General features: G+C 37.8%; 1 protein-coding gene across 1 annotated transcript in view; it reads right to left on the reverse strand.

Moving 5' to 3' along the window:
- Positions 1-1569: 1569 nt before the first annotated feature.
- The window catches only part of LOC121420065 (V-type proton ATPase catalytic subunit A-like), a 31585-nt gene continuing 11370 nt past the window's right edge, over positions 1570-21784 (reverse strand). Inside the window, exons 3-14 of the mRNA XM_041614593.1 lie at positions 20840-20968; positions 18631-18845; positions 17002-17139; positions 14613-14764; positions 11995-12157; positions 11488-11596; positions 10989-11111; positions 7773-7887; positions 7089-7296; positions 6309-6463; positions 4351-4522; positions 1570-2962 (exon numbers count right to left, since the gene is read on the reverse strand). Of these exons, the coding sequence (XP_041470527.1) occupies positions 2867-2962; positions 4351-4522; positions 6309-6463; positions 7089-7296; positions 7773-7887; positions 10989-11111; positions 11488-11596; positions 11995-12157; positions 14613-14764; positions 17002-17139; positions 18631-18845; positions 20840-20968 (1775 nt within the window). The 3' untranslated portion in view covers positions 1570-2866. The remainder of the gene's footprint in view (positions 2963-4350; positions 4523-6308; positions 6464-7088; positions 7297-7772; positions 7888-10988; positions 11112-11487; positions 11597-11994; positions 12158-14612; positions 14765-17001; positions 17140-18630; positions 18846-20839; positions 20969-21784) is intronic.

The following is a 21784-nucleotide window of genomic DNA, read 5'->3' on the forward strand; positions in this document are numbered from 1 at the left end:
TTTGTGATTATTCAAAGAGGCTATCAGTGACTGAACGTTTTAGCTAGCATACGCTGACTTACGTTTCCTTCATCCCATCTCCTGAGGCCAGTCTTACAAAGAGTTGCAATTGATCTGATCAATCACAAATATGGAAAGCCAGTAAAGTCAACTTATAAAAAGCATGTGTGTTCAAAAAAATATTCTAGATCTGAATGTATATCCATAAATTCATTGATTTCTTGACAATTTGGTGTGTTCTCCTTTGTTTACAGAGGACATTTCAGAAATTTCCTGTAGAAAAAATTATGGCACTGATGGATTTCCATAGAGTTAAGATTGATTGGATCAATCGTAACTCTTTGTAAGACGGGGCCCTGATACACGGAATTTGCCTTCTGTTAATTACACAAATGATACTTCATATAAAGAATTTAATCTATTTAATCTATCATATTTGCAATGTTAGCAAGATGAAATATAAAGAATATATCAAGAATCGATTGCTTGATATCGCAAGATGGGATTCATACGACAAAACGGCTGGCCACAAGCACAGTCCATTGGCATATGCTAGCTGAAGTGTCAAGGACCCCATAACAAGAAGCTTAGCAATGATCTTCGAACATTGTTTGACGACTGATTGCATTGACTAGAATATACGATTCATCGGAAAAACGACGTTTACGATCAATTGCGAACATTTATGTTACGAGACACAGGTGGGCAGAATGACAGCTCCTGAAGGAATAGAAATATCTATTTCTTTGTCTTTTTTTTTAAAGGTCTGACCAACAACCAATATCAGGGAGAAAACGAGCCTTTCTAATGTCCCATTGGAATGTGTTACACATGTTGAAAAGGAAGAGGGGATAACAAGCTATACTGCATTATTGTAGAGCGCTATTAATCAAATTCTGATGAAATGAGTGATAACTGCTAATTACACCACCAAGTATAATAATGAAGAATATCATTCACTGAGGTTTCAAATTGCGGAGCTCATCTCTTCATTTTTAAATGAGCTGTATTGAAATTCTTGGTGATGGGAACCTTTTAAGACAGTGCTGGAAAATACCAGGAATAAACTGTTCCTTTCATGTCTGCAACCCATGGTTGTCATGGGACAATTCAACTAGCAGATTCATATGGTTTCTGTGCCATACACCTCAATTAATCACGGTAACCGTGGTGATCAAAAGAACATTATCATTGTAAAAGGACATTTGATGACCACTTCTACATCTAATCTAACCTATATATGTAATTTGTGTACATGTACACTACATGTACATACATTGTAGAGATGTACGTTACATTTACATTACATACATGTATAAAATGTAAATGTAATTATAAACATCTAAAACTTGGTACTACACGGTGTGGTTATACCACACACAGATCAATCCCTATCAACAATTATAATATTACCCTTTTACTTCTATGCGCTTTTTTGGAACAACCATCATCGCTAAGAGCTTTATTATTACCCCGGGACTGGCATCCTGGCTTGCCCAAAGCACGATGGATGCACTTTTTCCACTCCCTGGGTAGCATTCCAACAAGTCATTTTTTTTTCTTACAATATACAGTACTGATTTCAATCATTCATCCTTATTCTGGAATGTCTGAACACAACATGAAATGGAAAAAACGAAAAACAAGTACAGAAAATAACGTTTCACATAATAAAGATGTCAAATACCAAACTACAGTTTGTATGCATTACATAATATATAACGCTACAGGAACGTCTACAAAACAGACTCCAAACTGATTGATGGTCGGCCATTGATAATAACATAATTTTTGTCGGTCTGGAGTCGGTTTCGCAAGTGCAACTATAGCAAAAGAGTAAGATACATTTCAGTCGAAGGAGTGATTTAAACAAAATCTTTTAGAGTCATAAAGCAAATAGCAAGACTAGATAGAATCATGCGATCAGATAAAAACATATCAGTTTCTTCAAACTGATTATTTTTCCATTACAAATTTATGTAATTGGTTTATCTTTTGTTTAGACTCACTCTTGTTCAGTTCTTAACAATACAGTGTATCCCAGACAAAAAAAGGACTCCTTGTTTCTGATATTCAAATCCTATTCATTAGATTTGACACTTATTCCGCAAAAGTGATTTCACTTATTTGACATGAAACCACACAATAAGATAATTAAAATATATACCTGTTTCCTAATGTTGCCAATTTATCAACAAAAAGGAATGAATCACTTATCAAATTAATTATTTCAATTCTTTTACTGTGCAATGTTGGAAAAAATAGTCAAGGAATTTATGGCTTCATTTTTTTTCTGGGATGCACTGTAAGTCCATCCACATGAATATCATATAATTGCTGAGGTCACAAACTCCCTCTCAAATTTTCAGAGTAATCTGTTTTTTTTCTCGCTCTTTAAACTAAAGAGATTTCAAAGGGATTAACAAGAAAAGCATGAATTCTAGATTGTCATTAGTTGACTACAACATCAGCAGTTTGAAAATAGACTTATGCTGATGAGCATTACACATCTTTGTTGTTGAAATGATGAAAATCATTAATTTGACACTGAAAAATCTTTGGCCGATCTGAAATAGAAAGCACAAAGTCGCTTTGCATCATATTATTTCTAGAATAAACACAACACAAAAATTACAAAATACTGCTCAATTCATAATCTAGTTTCTATTTCTCTGAAAAATGGCCTTGGTTTTCCCAAAAGGGCCCATTGCACGATATGAAACAGAGTTCCATCCAAAATATAAGACAGATAAAAAAAACATGTGTGTACTCGAGACATTCCACCACCGACATCAAATGCTATGCATGGGACTGGACATTGATTATATAGGATTATAACTATGGATATATATATTGGCTATGAGGATTAAAACTCTTCTAGGTTCCTGAACCCTTGTTGCATTTCATCTAATAACTCTGCAAAGTCTTGCTTGATTTTGGCTTCGCCGTCCTTGACAGGGTCCTGGATATAAGACAGATGAAAAGGATGATTAGCATTGTAGCGTCACCAGAGAGTTCTTTCACTAAGATGGCATCTATGGCCCGTATTCTGAACTCGGGTTTAATATAAACTCTTGTATTATAGTTTGGTTAACTAAGGATAGCCAATTGTGTCACAAATTTCTAACAGTACAGGTTTGATTTATCAGCTTATTTGTTATTCAAATCATTCGTAACTGTCTGGGAATAATTAAAATGAATCAGTATTTTCACTGTGGAATGAGGAAAGAGCACAAACGACATAAGATTCATACAGTGTGAACAAAAATTCTGACATTTTTTGGCTTTCCATAATTTCAGCATGGCCTACGTCAGGGTATGAAAGAGGCCCTCAAGCCCTGGATCATAGAGAATATGTGATTTCCGTAAGCCCTATTTACTCGTACTAGGGATGCTGGTTGGAATTGATCAGAGGGTCTGAAAATCACCGAGTATACAATATTTTGTACACAAAAATGCTAAAACTATGGCCTGAAAATAAAAGGCCAGAGCCTGAATTCAGGCTTTTGCCTGAAAACTGGCATCGCTGTTTACTCGTACGGAAACTTCGTACATCTTATGTGTTCGTTGGACTATGGAGATCAATTTTGAGCTGCGACCGAAATTTGCAGCCTGCAGTTGAGTACAAGTTGCACTTACATGAACCAACAGAAAGGAAACATATCTGCTAGGGACAAATCTGCAAATGACATATAAAAAGTCCTCAGCTTCCATAACACAAGGCTTGACACTAACTTTTCTTTCTCAGTGGCCCGATCAGTCCACCAAAAATCATCAATTTCATATATATGGTGGCCCTAAAACAATAGAAAACATTACAATTTATCAAAACTTTGGTAGCCCAACTGGGCCACCAAGTGTGGGCTTTTACAGTAGTTGGTGGCCAGACTCTCTTTTTGGTTGCCCCAGGCCGCTGCTAATGTCGAGTCCTGCAAAACAGTAGACCTCAAATGGCTAAAATCAGTAAACAAAGGCACACCACTCTTAAAAAAAGCTGACTCGACGTGTTCTTCAGGTTGTGTATAGCTAGCTAAATCTCTACACACACTCTTATCAGTACTGAGTTCAATGGTACGTCGCATGCACATTCGACAAAGCTCACATGCACTGGCTAGGCTCGGCTCACAACGAAAACAAAGGGGAAATGATGGCAAGGTACCCCACACTCATTGTTGTTAGGGTTTGGGGGTTCGCTGAGCCCAGATTAGCGATCTAATGGCCTGCAACGTGGTGAAAGCCACTCGCAAGTCTTTTGATATCCCACGTCCTTGGAAGCACCTGCAGATGTTAAATGGTTGACAATATGTGTTACTCAAGACCTGAATATTATAATTATGATCCTTATCTTACCTTGAATTTCATTGATGAAAGCTTGTACATGATGTCACCCATATTCTCCCTGATGAGAGCGTACGTGATCTTGTTCTCGCTTTGTGCCGTGCTCTCCACCGCGTGCCTGGCCATGTCATAGAACGCTACGATGTTGCTGAGCATACCAACAGTCTTGTAGAATGGACAGTACCTGATGGCATAGAGAGAGATTAAAATGTTTGCTATAATTATCCAAGAATTCTGAATACATTTTTTTCAAAAGAAGTCTTTATAGCTGAAAGATCATTGAAAAAAAAACAGTACGGGTAATGGTATACAATGCAATACAAAAGGATTCATACAAATAAAGATTGACATGTATACTGTAGTATCTTGCATGAAATAACCTAAAATATCTTTTATTCAGTTAGAACTTCAAGACATTATAGAACTCTAAGTATACCAACTGTCTCATAGAATAGACAGTACCTGATGGAAAGAGATGGAAATGATTGCTATCACCAAAAACTCTGGGTCCACACTTTTGTTGTTTTATACAAGTCTTTATTGATCATTCGGTAAAAAATAACATATACAGTGCATCCCAGAAAAAACTAAACTGAGATTAAGCGATGATTTATCGTAAGTGTTAATCACAAAAACAATAGACAAATGACCTACCATTGTAAAGCTTAGAATCTCCTCTTTCATCTGCTATTACTTAGATTATTCCTCATTCACGCATGAGTGAGCAAAAACAATTTGAAGAGGGGATACCAAAAAGTCATTTGGCGGGGTATATCTGGGTTTCAAAAGGAAAACCACATTTTTAAAAAGTTCAATATCTGCTCTTTAATTTGATACCTCAATTACAGAAAATGGTCAAGAAATAACAAAGTTCTGGTTATTTGAAATAAGGCTTGAATTTCAATAATTTCATAAAATTAAGAGTTTCTACAGGCTAGCGTTCAAACTCGCTTGACACTCCGTTTTGTTGACGATCAGCCATGCATTAAGTCTTTTGTTAACCATGCGATAGCTTCTGTGGAAAACCGGTGAAAACACGTTTATTTAATGAAATTATGGAAATACAAGCATTGTTTCGAGGGAACATAACTTTTTTACTTCTTGACCATTTTTTGTGATTAAGGTATCAAATAAAAGAGCAGATATTGAACTTTTTAGGCATGTGATTTTCTTCTTGAAATTCAGATGCCCCCAGCCAAATGAGTTTTTGGTATCCTTTCTTCAAATTGTTTTTGCTCACTTATGCGTGAATGGGGGATAATCTAAGTAATATCAGATGAAAGATGAGATTCTAAGCTTTACATTGGTAGGTCATTTGTCTATTGTATTTGTGATTAAGTTATGTTAAATCGTGGCTTAATCTCGGTTTCCTTTTTTCTGGGACGCACTGTATATATATATATATATATTGTCTGTTCATTACAGAATATAATACCGATATATGTGAAGTCTATACATAAGGTATGGTTCAATTTACATTCATATAAATACACATAACACAATACATAAGGAGCAACATACAGTATCTGGGAGAAGAAAATAAATTCTTGAATACTCTAGCACTTGGGGCTAAAGCCTTGGTAATAGAATGCAGCGCTGAGAAACATCGTGTTCTGCACTATATATGTTGCATATTATTATTATCTTTTATGAAATACATTTTTGGAAAAATGAAATCAAATCAATGAAAGATTATATATGTAAAAGATCACCCTATCCACCCAAATTATAAGAGGCATGACCGCATTGGTCAGATCAAGCGAAGAGGACGCGCACTACTGCGTATCAATCGATAAGATTGAGCGTTGCATATCATGTACGCGTTAGCATTTAAGTGCAACTCTATGTCAAACTTAAATCATTGTGAAATGCCCTCCAGACCAACAAAATCTATTACATTATTACTAAAGGCATACCATCGATCAGTTTTAGTGGTGTGGCTGTAAATATTAGTACTTTCAAGAGCTCACCTATCATATGGAGAGTAGCCGTTCTGTTGAAGGAAGTCATCCTTTAGTAGTTTGGCAATCTCGAGTGTGATCTTATCGGACTCGGCGAGGGAGCTCTTTCCTACCAGCTGTACGATTTCAGACAATTCTTCCTCTTCTTGCAGAATCTCCCTCACCTAAAATGAAAGAGGATAATTGTTGGTTTTCAAATCTAGTGCCCTCTCAGGGTAATGATTTTTTTCTTTCTCATTTCAGTAGAGTCATTTGAGCACTTATCTTACAACTTTGGCTATATCAGGTATCAAAAAGCTAAAAACAAGATTCATATCTGAAATTTCAGCCTATTCTATGCTTCAAGAGTGGATCTGTACATGTATATGAACAAAAATACCTAAAGATTTTATTTTGACCTGGTACAATTTCAATTCAATTCAATTCTGGTTTTATTGTGAATGGTTGCATGACAAAAGTCCGAAGACTCATAATATCATATTTACAAAGTAAAAAAATGTACATGTATATCATTACACAATTCAATAAATAGAATTAATAAAATGACTGTACCAGTATTAAATTGCAAAACCTATCAAATTTTATTATTTTACATCGTTCGCATCTTCACTGACTTAGAGCATACACATTCATTGAGTAATTAATCAAAATAGTGACAGGGGCTTTGGAGGATGGGGAAGGGGGGATTTACTAAACATTGAATTGGCTCTAAATTCTCTTTTCCGCATTTCCTCATCTTTTTTGTTTACTCTTCCCACTGCGCCTCCCTTCAATTAAAAGCATACTGACCTTTGTCCTGAGCGGTACGAACTCTGCATAGTTCTTGTCGTAGAAATCGTCTAGCGCCCTCATGTACTTGGAATAGCTGATGAGCCAGTTGATGGAGGGGAAATGTTTACGCTGGGCAAGCTTCTTGTCCAATCCCCAGAACACCTGGACGATACCGAGGGTTGCGGAGGTTACAGGGTCAGAGAAGTCACCACCAGGGGGCGACACACTGCAGAAAGAATGAAAAGATCACTGATACTGTCAATAACATTTTTTTGAAATAAAATAGATAACACCAGATAATTTTTTTTCAAATAACTGCACTGGTTATAACGTAGAAATTCCAATCATGGTACCTGGCAAAAATTATCTTTTTTTTTTCCTTTTGGGGGCTACTGTCCATGACCTAGTGGATAAAATCCGCAACATTGGATAAGCTTAAACATTGCCATGATTGGGGGTTTTCCAAAGCCCTTTTTCAAAGAATTCCTTCTTACCGGGTGGAGAGTGGAGAGCAGCAAATGCAGATAAATGCCTTGCCAAGTGATGGGATTTGAACCCTGGGCACCCTGGTTCAAGGTCCAGAGACTTATCCACTGAGCCACAACAGCTCTACACAATACAGACATATTGGTGTTGGCATGACTTTCTTTACAAGGGTGGCTGGTTGAAGGCAGAAGGAATATTAGGGATGGCAATACTTACGCTCCAACGATGCTGACGCTGCCCTCTCTGCTAGGGTTCCCGAGACATTTGACTCTACCGGCTCTCTCGTAGAAAGAAGCTAGACGGGCTCCTAGATAGGCTGGATAACCACTGTCTGGTAACAGAAAATTGAACGCATGTCAAGGTTTAGTATAATAAACACAAGGCGAGAATGTAGTCTGCAGGCACAGACCCTGATTGAAAGTTTTATCAACGAGTGGGTCTTCACACAAGACTAGCACAGATAAAACTTGCTGTTTCGAGAGGACCTTCAGTACACAAGGAATTGTAGGTTGTGTATTCAGACCACTTCACTCGAGTGAAGGGTTTGCATGGCAGACTAGCGAGAATGAGAGAGTACAACGTGTAGGCAATGAGCCTTGTGCTTGTGAATATACAGGCACAGACCAAATTGAGCTATTACTTTTACCCCGGTGTCTATGGATCCAGACGGTCCCAGCAAAATGCATGTGGCAATCACTGAATTCGGGAGTCACAGGTTAACCTGTTGTCTACAGGAATCAGATGGTCTCTGTACAATGCATGTGGGAATTACAGAATTTAGTAGTTACCAGGTGAACCCATTGCCTACTGGAACCAGATGGTCTTTGTATAAAGCATGTGGAAATCACAGAATTCAGTTGTCAACTGGTTAACCTACAGGTGTATTGCCTACTAGAACCAGACGGTCTCTTTACAATGCATGAGGGAATCACAGAATTCAAAGGTCAACGGGGTGAACTCTTTGTCTACTGGAACCACATGTTCTCTGTACAAAGCATGTGGGAATCAAAGGAATCTGGAGTCAACAGGGTAACCTATTGTCTACTGGAACAAGATGGTCTCTGTACAATGCATGTGGGAATCAAAGGAATCTGGAGTCAACAGGGTAACCTATTGTCTACTGGAACAAGATGGTCTCTGTATACTGCGTGTGGGAGTCACAGAATTCAGTGGTTCACAGGTTAACCTATTATCTCCCGGAACAACTTGGTCTCTCTACAGCGCATGTGGGAGTCACAGAATTCAATAGTCAACAGGTTAACCTATTACCTACTGAAGCCAGATGGTCTCTGTGGAATGCCTGTGGGATTCAAAGGAATCAGGAGTCAAAAGGTTAACCTACTGCCTACTGGAACAAGATGGTCTCTGTAGAATGCATGTGGGATTCAAAGGAATCAGGAGTCAACAGGTTAACCTATTGTCTACTGGAACAAGATGGTCTCTGTATACTGCGTGTGGGAGTCACAGAATTCAGTGGTTCACAGGTTAACCTATTATCTCCCGGAACAACTTGGTCTCTCTACAGCGCATGTGGGAGTCACAGAATTCAATAGTCAACAGGTTAACCTACTGCCTACTGGAACCAGATGGTCTCTGTACCATGTATGTGGGAACCAAAGGAATCAGGAGGCAACAGGTTAACCTATTATCTACAGGAACCAGATGGCCTCTGTACCATGCATGTGGGAATCACTGAATTCCGGAGTCAACAGGTTAACCTACTGCCTACTGAAGCCAGATGGTTTCTGTACAATGCATGTGAGAATCACAGAATTCAGGAGTCAAGAGGTTAACCTATTGCCTACTGGAACCAGATGATCTTTGTACCATGCAAGTGGGAATCACAGAATTCAGGAGTCAAGAGGTTGACCTATTGCCTACTGGAACAAGATGGTCTCTGTACCATGCATGTGGGAACCAAAGGAATCAGGGGGGTGTTTCAAGTCGCACTTAAATGCCGAAGCATGTATGATATGCAACGCGCGATCTTATTGATAGATACACAGTGGTGTGCGATCTGACCAATGCGGTCAGGCCTTTTATACCGTACACAACTCGGTGTTTAAGTGCGACTCTAAGTCATACTTAAATCTTTGTGAAACACCCCTCAGGAGTCAACAAATTAAATGGTGACTAGACAATTGCTTCTGCAACACTTACTGCTCTGGGCTTATCTCTTCTAAGACATAGGGTTAAGGCATGGTCACACCGCCCGAGCGTTGTTGGAGCGGTCGTGGAGCGGTAGGGAAAGAGGGTAGAATTTTGCACAAAAATTGGGGGAAAAATCGAAAACAAATATCGAAAAAAAAAAAACAATCGAAAATGGTGAACGGTAGCGAGCGGTGATGATTTTTTTCTCTCCGCTCCACGACCGCTCCAACAACGCTCGGGCGGTGTGACCATGCCTTTAGGTTTAGGGATGCAACAGGGTTCTATGTCAGGGTTAGGGTAGAGTATTGTGCTAAATGCAGGGCTGAAGTTAGTCATTTGATGAGTGTGTGAAATTTACAGCATAGCAATTGTTGGCAGAGCGAATGTCATAGCATATGTTATATAGTGATGTTAATGGGCAGACTTGTACCTAAATCCTAGCTGATTGATGATTGCTGCAAAACAATTATCATATAGAGAGCGTTGTGGCCCAGAGGATTAGTCTTCGGACTTTGAATCAGAGGGTCGTGGGATCGAATCCCAGCCATGGCGTAATTTCCTTCAGCAAGGAATTCATCCACATTGTGCTGGACTCGACCCAGGTGAGGTAAATGGGTACCTGGCAGGAATTTATTCCTTGAAATGCCATCGCGCTGTAAAAGGCTGTGAGGCTAAAGCCAGGGTAATAATATCCAATTAAGCGCATAGGGAGGCATTTGGCAGTGATATACTCTACATTATATAAGCATGTTGGTATTATTATTATTAGAGAGGAAAACAGAGAGAGAAATAGAAAGCAAGAGAGAGAGGTGTATAAAGAACAATCCCTTAGAAATAGATCAATCACATAATTCAAACAAAACATGACCTACATGTAATCTGAATATTCCAAGATAGAGGGTGGAATGGAGAATGGAAACAACAAAACACGGAATATAAGATCATTCTACGACACTTCAGAAAATACTATACATGAAGTTAATATGCTTTTTCATTGATGGGATGGGATAAGACAAGACAAGACAAAATAGATAGACAGACAGACAGACAGACAGACAGACAGATAGATAGATAGATAGATAGAGAGATAGATAGATGGATGGATAGACAGAGAGACAGACAGACAGATAGATGTAGATAGATAGATAAATAAATAGATAGATAGATAGATGGAGGCAAAGAGAGAGTGAGAAAGAATGGATGATGAGGAAGGGAGAGTTGTCACAGTAGAAGAAGCAGTTGTTTCGGGAATGATTTGAAAGTCTTGAAAGATGAACTTACCAGCGGGCATTTCAGCCAGACGACCTGAGATTTCACGAAGAGCTTCAGCCCACCTGGAGGTTGAGTCTGCCATCATAGAGACGTTGTATCCCTGATCACGGAAATACTCTGACAACGTCACACCTTAGGAAAAAAAATTTATTGTATTGATATTTATTATCTATTTATTCTCATCTATATGTGTATTTGTTCTTTCTTTTTCTAATTACAAATTTTACCATAATTAAAATGATGTTCTTACAAAAGGGGGCTTCAACCTGCAAGCTTGTTGAGTAAACTGAACTATCATTGTTAAGTAAATATGAAAAGAATGAAAGAAAAAATAAATGAACTTAACTGAATTGAATATACTTGTAATCATTTTAGCTGATGCATTCTTCTCATTTACCACTGGTTTGTAAAATTGAATTTCCTGAGCCCTAATGCATAAAATTTACTATTTATGGTAACATTTATAATGGACTAACAGTGATAGTAACATATCTGGGTGTGTTCATACCTGTGTAAATGGACGCTTCCCTAGCAGCGACAGGCATGTTGGATGTGTTAGCTACCAGCGTAGTTCTCTTCATAATAGATTCTGTCTTCCCGCCGATCTCTACTGTGAGCTGGTGAATAAAGAGACAGATATTTGTCAATACTGGACAAAAATACCAACATTTTAGTCATGTATCATACAATGTTTAGAAAATTTTGAAGTATCACAACCACTTTGCACACAAATTAAAAAAGAAAACTATTTGCATATACTAACCAAAAATAAAGCATCATTTCAGATTGAGTTTACTTTCATATAATCTGTAAATATTTCAAGGTATCACAAAAAAACTTTCCATATAAAGTAGACTTGATATGATAATAATTCCATTTCATAGCCGGGTAATAATAATAGCAGGGCCCACTGGGAGAACAGTTGTCGGAACTGAAGTGGCTACCCTGGGTAAATATAGCGTTATTATTATGGTATTATAAGACTTGGATATTCCTTTATAAGTTTGGAGCTTACCTCTGGGAAATCCCTCAATACTTCTGACATCTCGTTGCCACGTTCACCACACCCTACGTAGACGATGACATCACTGTTTGAATACTTGGACAGAGATTGGGAGATGACGGTCTTTCCGCACCCAAAGGCTCCTGGGATAGCCGTCGTTCCACCTTGTACACATCTTGGAAGAAAGAGCAGAATTGTCAGTAAGGGAATCGATTCAAACAGGCATCATAGGTTAGAAAAACTAATAACCAAACATATCAAAGCCATCTTCTCTTGTGTGCAAAAATATGGATGATTCTCTATGTGGCAGATGGTAAGAAAGATTAAAATGAGAAATATGATGATAGTTGTGGTGTTGAGGGAATACATTCATCATGATGACGATGAAGGTAATGCTAACGATGAGAATGAGAATGATGGTAATGATGATAATGATGATGAGGACGATAATGAAAACAACAATTATGGTAATAACATTCTGTACAATCTTCCACATCTACCACCCTAGTGATTCTGCGTAGCCGGACCAAGCATTATGGAGATCGGGCTTTTAGCCATGTGAAATAGACTCCAAAGCAATTACAGAAATTTGAACAATCAAGTGTCAAACATTATCTATTTACACAAGCATATTAGAGTACTTATTTTATCCTTATATACATATACATATGAATGTTAATTTTGATGATTATGATTTTGATAATTTCCAATGTTTTTGCTTATTTTATATGTAGCACCTTGAGTAATGATTCATTAGAAAGTGCGCATTAGAAATCATTATTATTATTATTAACCCTAAATCTCCCGGGGTATTTTGATTCTTGTCATTCTGGGGGGGGGGGCATTATGGCCCCCCTTAAGATCTCAGCCGCAGATTGCGCGATCACAACGAAAATTTGCATTATGGTAGAGAATGATGTAATCTACGCAGCTACATTGGTAAATTTCACTGAATTTATATATTTTTATTCATATGAATTAATTATGCTAATTTATTCATGAAATCATACTTCTTGCTCTGATTCACTATAATAAAGCTCCTAGAATGCTATTTTTTGGTGAAAATATTCTTTATAGCATTCCTAACAATTGCGAATGAAAAAAAATCTGGAACCAAGACCAATTTCTTATGTATTTTATTGTTTTTTAATTTCTTATGTATTTCTTGGTTTTTTTTACTTTTGTTTTTTTTTATTGTTTTTGTCGATGGAAATCGTTCCAGACTTAATTCTGATCATAAACAAGGCAAAATTAATTAACTTTAATTAGTAAAAGTAGAAATAATGATACATTTTTATGAAGTTTGGCTAATACACAATCTGCATTGGATTTGTACATGAAATCGAATTTATGAGCAATTTGGGGTCTGACATGCACTTCCATAATGTTGCGTAATGTCGTAACCACGTACCTGGGCGTCACTAATTTGGTATCAAAATTTGCACGAGACTTTAAAGTAACAAGTGGAATGCCTCTGGCCGTCTCACCTGCATCACGCGGTTCAATATAGCAGCAGTGCTGACTTTGAATACTACTCTAACTCGCACAAGATGCTCAGTGATACATGGTTACTCTTATGTCCACTTTTTATGAACTAGACCAATAAACTTACAGAGATATGATAGTTATTCAACAAAAAACCCCAACATGGCCAAAGTTCACTGACCTTACATGACCTTTGACCTTGATCATGTGACCTGAAACTCAAACAGGATGTTCAGTGATACTTGATTACTCTTATGTACAAGTTTCATGAATCAGATCCATAAACTTTTAAAGTTATGATGGTAATTCAACAGATACACCCAATTCGGCCAAAGTTCATTGACCTTTGACCTTGGCCATGTGACCTGAAACGCGCACAGGATGTTCAGTGATACTTGATTACTCTAATGTCCAAGTTTAATGAACTAGACCAATAAACTTTCAAAGTTATGATGGTAATTCAACAGATACCCCCGATTCGGCCAAAGTTCATTGACCCTAAATGACCTTTGACCTTAATCATGAGACCTCAAACTTGCACAAAATTTTCAGTGATGCTTGATTACTATTATGTCCAAGTTTCATGAATCAGATCCATAAACTTTCAAAGTTATGAGGGGAAATCAACAGATATCCCCAATTTGGCCAAAGTTCATTGACCCTAAATGACCTTTGACCTTGGTCATGTGATGTGAACCTCATGTAGGATGTTCAGTGATACTTGATTAACCTTATGTCCAAGTTTCATGAACTAGGTCCATATATTTTCTAAGTTATGACGTCATTTCAAAACTTTAACCTCAGGTTAAGATTTGATGTTGACGCCGCCGCCGCCGCCGTCGGAAAAGCGGCGCCTATAGTCTCACTTTGCTTCGCAGGTGAGACAAAAATCCCGTGAGCGGCGAGGTCAAAAAATTTTGCGCAGCAGATATATTGCAAAAATTGTCGAGGGGGGCGCATAATGCCCCTCCCCCGGGAGAATTAGGGTTAACAATGATGATAATGCACACATTAACATGAAGGTAATTCATTGACTTTCGGACATGTTTTTTTCTAATCGTCAGATTCAATTACCCATTAAGTATGTACTTTGTGACCAATCTGAAACAAAAAATTTATTCAAACAAACATGAAATTCAACTTACGGGAAAAGAGCATCGAGAACCCTCTGTCCAGTGAGAAGGGGGTAGTTGGCAGGAAGTTTCTCTGAGACGGGTCGGATGTTACGGACAGGCCACATCTGGAGCATGGTGTGTTCGGTCTTGAGTCCATCAAACTCTGTTTCTAAGACAATGTCCTGTGGGAAAGAAATACAGTATGATCGAATTCACATCAATATAGTTCAATAGTCCTATTGATTATACAGTGTAAGTGATTTAAATTCATTTAAATTCAAATTTTACGGAACAATCGACTTTATCAGCCAACTTGTACTCTAAGATCAAACAAAAATTCTGATTGGTCTTGAGTCCATCAAACTCTGTTTCTAAGACAATGTCCTGTGGGAAAGAAATACAGTATGATCGAATTCACATCAATATAGTTCAATAGTCCTATTGATTATACAGTGTAAGTGATTTAAATTCATTTAAATTCAAATTTTATGGAACAATCGACTTTATCAGCCAACTTGTACTCTAAGATCAAACAAAAATTCTGTTTGGTCTTGAGTCCATCAAACTCTGTTTCTAAGACAATGTCCTGTGGGAAAGAAATACAGTGTGATCCACTTTGCATCAATATAGTTCAATAGTCCTATTGATTATAAGTGATTTAAATTCATTTAAATTCAAATTTTATGGAACAATCGACTTTATCAGCCAACTTGTACTCTAAGATCAAACAAAAATTCTGTTTGGTCTTGAGTCCATCAAACTCTGTTTCCAATACAATGTCCTGTGGGAAAGAAATACAGTGTGATCCACTTTGCATCAATATAGTTCAATAGTCCTATTGATTATAAGTGATTTAAATTCAATTAAATTCAAATTTTATGGAACAATCGACTTTATCAGCCAACTTGTACTCTAAGATCAAGCAAAAATATTGTTTTCTGTTAACTCCCAACAAGGCCCTGTTCAGTCATCCATTGTTACTAGAATATATGGTGAACACTCATTTGCACATGCATCTTCTTTCCTTTGAAATGCCATTGAGGTTGCAGTGCAGTCAAGTTATTTTAGTGACAACCCCCTACAACCTTGTTAAATCATTATAATATAGAAAATATAACTTTGTTCTTACTTGTGATTGTCTGTGACATTTTGTTATTTACTATATATATTGTATTTTCTTTGCTAATTTGTATATATGAAAAAGTTGAATAAATCAATAAAATAAAAAATATGAAAAATAGACATGATTAAGATAATTTGAAATTCTCCCTTAAGGAAATATTTGGTTAGACCTCGGCCTCGTAGCATAAAAGTTAGTATTATGGTAACTTTATGATCCAATGGTATCTACCGTGGGAGCAATGCTCGTCAGCCAATCAAAATCAAGGATTTCATGATAGTAACCATTGGACGGCACAGCTACCATAATGGTATGCAACAAGGCCCTCTTCAGTCATCCATACTCACTGTAATGTCATGGGAGCCTGCTTCTGTCTTCCATGTGACCCATCCCCCCCCCACCCCCTCAACCCTCTCCTACTGTGTAGATGTATTTAAAATACAGAATCCCCCAATATTAGGCCGGGGCGAACATCCGGGCATTTTTTAATCTCGAGCCCTTGCAACTGACTGGCCGATGAAAACAATGCATTAGCAACCCTTACAGCAGCGCAGCGTCTTGGCATCCCTGCAATGCATAATACACAAACATCGAATTCATACCTTGTGCCGAACGTTGTGATTATCGAGTTTACCCATTTCGTTATACGGAAGATTACAAATCTTTCTGAAACTTTCAGTGCTGTTTCTGACATTGTATTATGTGTTTCTAGCACTTTGTGATCATCACACTAAGGTCAGTGCTGTTGACGTTAAAGAGAAATTCCAGTAGTTGCAGTAAACACTGATTTCATGAGAAAGTCTGTAAAACAAGGCTTAATTGTCAGTATATCATCGAGGATCTAAGATCTGGTACAGTTACATAAACTGAACTTTGTGAAATCTTGAAATCTACGCTGAAAAATGTTCAGACTGAAGATCCCCAACACAGATAAGCGCACGTGGGACAGTGTATAATTATTGCTTTGAATGTCGCACCCGAATCCTGTGCTTATTTGCTTATTTCTCAGCAATTACGCAATTTCTTCCAAAATCCTTTGGAACATACGTTTTATTTATACAAAGACACTTTGGTGGTCATTTCATTGGATTCTGTACGAACTCATTTTGATATCGTTACCAAAACTAGCATTTACCTTTAAGCGGATGTGACATCCATCCGCCCCCGCCAATACTGTATATCAAGCTACACCGGGAAGAATAGAATAATTGGTGATTTGTGTTGTTGCTGTTGTTTTTTTTTTTTTGGGGGGGGGGGGGTTGAGTGGTTGGTAACACCAGCTCAGTCATCTACACTCACTGTAATGTCATAGGAGCCTGGCTCTGCTATCCACGTGACGGTCCCTCTCTGCTTGGGCGGTAACATCAAACGATGCTCAATCAAGGTGTTCTCTGGAACCATCCCATAATAATCGCCACCAGTGATGTGACTGCCGACCTGTACAGGGGTTCAAGGTCAAAGGAAGGGTTTGGTCTGAGGAAAACAGTCTCTGGAATACATGTTCTCTTTAATGTACATATAAGAAGAGTTTAAAGCTCGGGAGTGCCCGAATCCGCGCTTATTTTGCTTATTTCTCAGCAATTGCACAATTTCTTCCAGAATCCTTTGGCACATATTTCTAATTCATATAAACAGACACTTGGGTGGTCATTATATTGGATTCTGTTAAGTCATTTTGTGACCGTTACCACAACTGGCATTTACCTTTAATCCGTGCAAACAGAAATGAAAGTGCACACACACATAGGACTGCTAGTCTACAGACACAGACATTTTGTTTTCACACAGAGATGTCAACCTGAATTGTGAAAAAATCCTAGTCTTCATTTATTTTCATCCTATTTCAAACATAAAATCCTATTTTCTTTTAAAAATTTTGAAAACATACCAAAATCATCATTCTTACAAGTTTCAAAAATCCCTTTTATAGAGGAGAAACCCTGAGTTTGTCTTTGAAATATTTTGATTCAATCTTTGTCAGCCCATTGACCATTTTGTCTTATTAAAGGCATGGTCACACCGCCTGAGCGTTGTTGGAGCGGTCGTGGAGCGGAGAGAAAAAGAATCATCACCGCTCGCTCCCGTTCACCATTTTCGATTTCGATTGTTTTTATTTTATTTTTTCCCCAATTTTGTGAGTGAAATTTGACCCCCTCTCCCTACCGCTCCACGACCGCTCCAACAACGCTTGGGCGGTGTGACCACGCCTTAAGCTATACATGAAGATACCCATTTTGTATAGTATCCAATTGGGCTAACACCACTAATTATCAGATGAACGGTTTAATGTACCTAAGTTTTACTTACAAAGAAAAAAAAATACATAAACAACTGAAAATTAAAGCAGCTGGGCTATAGACGAAATGAGAATTGGGTTTATCTGGACCAAGTGCAGTGTAGACCAAACGGCATTTAGACCAAATAATAGTACACTATCAAAGGGTTGAACACATACTGCGGTAATGTACTATCTGAGAAGAACACCAACTTCTTGTTAACCAAATAAAAAAGAGCCATTCGGAGGGCCTTTCATAAAAGAACTTTGTCAGACAGTTTACCGGAAATTTCCATTTTTCTCAGCCAATAATAATCAAGAAACATGTCTGGGCCCTGTCTTACATAGAGTTGCGATTGATCTGATCAAATGCAACTATGGAAAGCCAGCAACACCAACATAAATAATGCATTTTTGTCAAAAATATATTCTGGATACGATGTATTTTCGTACATTCATTGTTTTCTTAATAATTCAGTGCACTTCTTGTTGTTTACAAAGGACATTTTGCAAATTTCCTGTAGATAAAAATATGACATAGATGGATTTCCATATAGTTGAGTTAGATCAGATCAACCGTAACTCTTTGTAAGACGGGCTCAGATCTGACAATTTGTCCAACAAAAAATGTTGACGGCCCCCTGTATACCCACCCTGATTCCTGGATATGGCTTGAAATCCCATTTCTTGGTGCGGCTGAGCGCTTTGACGTTGACACCCCGAGGAATGTAGATACTCTGCGTTAGGTCGTTGATGTCCTGGAGGGGACGTTGGATTCCGTCAAAGATGTTGTCGAGGATACCCGGTCCCAGTTCGACGGAAAGGGGGGTGCCTGACCGGAGCACAGGGTCACCGACGCTTACACCGGCTGTGAGGGGTCAAGAAACTGTTAAGGAATATATTATTCATGTTCATTCTTGTTATAAGTTCTATATAGGGGGCCCCTCTCACAAGCTCTGCTTCGATCGGGTCCCAATCCTATGTCTTTTTTTTGGGGGGGGGAAACTGTGTAATATGTCTCTTGTCTGATTGGTCGAAATAAAACTTGAACTTCAACCTGAAGGGCTGATTCAAACTGCTTAAAGGGGAAGTTCACCCTGACAAAAAGTTTATTGTAAAAATAGTTGAAAAATTAATGAAAAATATTGCCGAAGGTTTGAGAAAAATTCATCAAATAATTAAAAAGTTATTAGAATTTCAATTATTTGATTTGTGACGTCATATGCGAGCAGCATTCCTACATAGCGAATGGTAAAAAATCAATGAAATGTCCTTTTCTCAGAAAATTGAAAATGGTTTTCACTGTAACTTTTGTATATCAATAGACAAATCGTTTTTTTTTCACACCCGATCATGAAAAGAAAACAAAATTAAGTCATCAGGAACCATACAAAATTTGAAATTTATGCATTTTATATTACATAACACATGGGACAGCTGCTCATTTATGACGTCACAAATCCAAAACTTTGAACTCTAATAACTTTCTTACTCTTTAACGGATTTTCCTCAAACCTTCACCAATATTTTTTACTATTTTTTCTGCTATTTTTACAAGAAAGTTTTCTTCAGGGTGAACTTCCCCTTTAACCACTGTTTGAATAACCACTAAAATTATAGACATATTGCCAATTTGTACATTATTTCATCATTGGGGAAAAGAGAAGAAAATACATGCATACCTTCCCCAAAACTTACCAAAATTCACATTTACCATTTTATATCCATCAAAAACTGCTTCACATTTTGTTGTTAACTACCATGATAATAGTGTGACTGCATGAATTTTCAGCTTTTGTGTTGGCTCAGTTGGTAGAACGTCCATCTCACAACCGGGAGGTCGGGGGTTCAAACCCCAGCCGTGTCAGACCAAAAGACGATAAAAGATGGAAGTTGCTGCTACCCTGTTTGGCATTCAACGGTTAAAGGGACAGAGCCTCGTCAATCTGGCACTGCACAGCGGCTGCCGGGCTCACGATCAATCGGGCAAAGCAAATTTTCTGAGTATTTCATGTCTATTTCGAACAATAAAAATATGGATTTTCATTTTCAGCGAAATCCTTTATTTTGATTGGCAGAGGAGCATGGGTCTCCGACTGTTACCATGGTCACAACCAGAAAAACAAACAACTTGACAGTGCTGGAAAGCTTAATGAAATGGTGCCCTGGAAGTAAGTTAGAATAGGATCATACATGTCTCCACATGGACATCAATGAAGTTGAGTGGGGAGACGGAGGGGGGGATCATGTGTACGAATGGTCAGTTACGTTCAGTAGTAACTGAGAAAGGATACATGTCTCTTCATAGAACTGATTGCTGGCCAAATTGAGGGTGAGTGTGTGTGTGCATGGGGGTAGATCATGTGCATGAATGGTGATCAATTCTACTCAAATCTTAACATAAACAGTTACATTTGGTAATAACTGAGAAAGGTATGTATTTCTTTTTATAGACATTGGGAGCTTTTCATGAATGAACTCATCTGATATTTATCTGACAAGTTCTGTTTTATCTGACAGTTAAAATCTGATCTGTACTTCTCAGCCAATCAAAATCAAGGAAAATTGTCAGATCCGACAACTTGTCAAATGAAAATATGTTAATGAAATACTCTCCTAAATAGTACTTAGTCTAACTAGGGGAGGGGAGAGGGGGTGGGGAAAGATGGGTCATGTGCATTCATGAATGGTAATTACTTAAACTAATACCTAAACTAATACCTACAGTAACACATAAAAAGCTACATTGGGCTAGAACTGAGAACGGATACACGTCTCCTCACAGACCTGAATGTACATAATTTTTACCTAATACGTAAACATATTATACATTTACATTGTGTTATATTTGAGAAAGGATACATGTCTCCTCATAGACCTGAATGGTGGCCATATCGCCTTCCAATCTGATGATCTCTCCCACCAGCTCACTGTGTCCCACACGCACCAGCTCGTACATAGCAGCACCAGACATACGCTCTGCTGTCACCACTGTGAAAATCAAACAGAGAGAGAAGTGGAGAGAGGAAGAGAGATAAAGAGTCATTGTTACCATGTTGTACCTCTGTCAAAAATTTCAGAAATTTTGTAAATTTTTTTTTATTTAACTCTTAGCTCTTTATGCGCCTTGAGCACTCTACAGAGTGGATTTGGCGCTTTATAAGTCACATCATTATTATTATCACTATTATATTAAGGTCGATAAATTTCAGTCAAAATTCCTATAATTGTAGAAATTGTACACATACCAGAAAAATGTCTTCTTACATGATGACCTGAACCACACAAAATTGTTATGTATTTTTGGGGCAGAAAACTTTTGCATCTTCTGTATATTTTTCAGTAAAATAGGAATAACATTTTTAAAAATCAAGATGCAAAAAGAAGGAAAAATCTTAAATTTGTAGTGCAAGACAAAGTAGTAGTATACCATGCATGTTTTTCTTGTTTCAGACAGGAATTATAAAACTGATTCTTGAAGCATGATACCTGCATACTTTGTATCAATTATCCAGTAATAATTATCCAGCAAGAAACTTATCCACAATGTGCTGCACTCAACCCAGGTGAGGTAAATGGGTACCGGTAGGAAGTACATGTACATGTAATTCCTCAAGAAGCTGTGTGCGATGTGAATGCCTAGCTTAGCCGGGTAATATAGGAGCGCCTTGAGCACCTAAGAAGGTGGATATGTGCACAATATAAATACCCTATATCATTATTATTTATAACATGACATCCGAACAGCTCGAATGGACTTTGTTGTTGCGGGATACTTGTCTTCAGCTTATCACCATCATCACCATC

The sequence above is a fragment of the Lytechinus variegatus genome, chromosome 8, assembly GCF_018143015.1.
Source record: "Lytechinus variegatus isolate NC3 chromosome 8, Lvar_3.0, whole genome shotgun sequence".
Lineage (NCBI taxonomy): Eukaryota > Metazoa > Echinodermata > Echinoidea > Temnopleuroida > Toxopneustidae > Lytechinus > Lytechinus variegatus.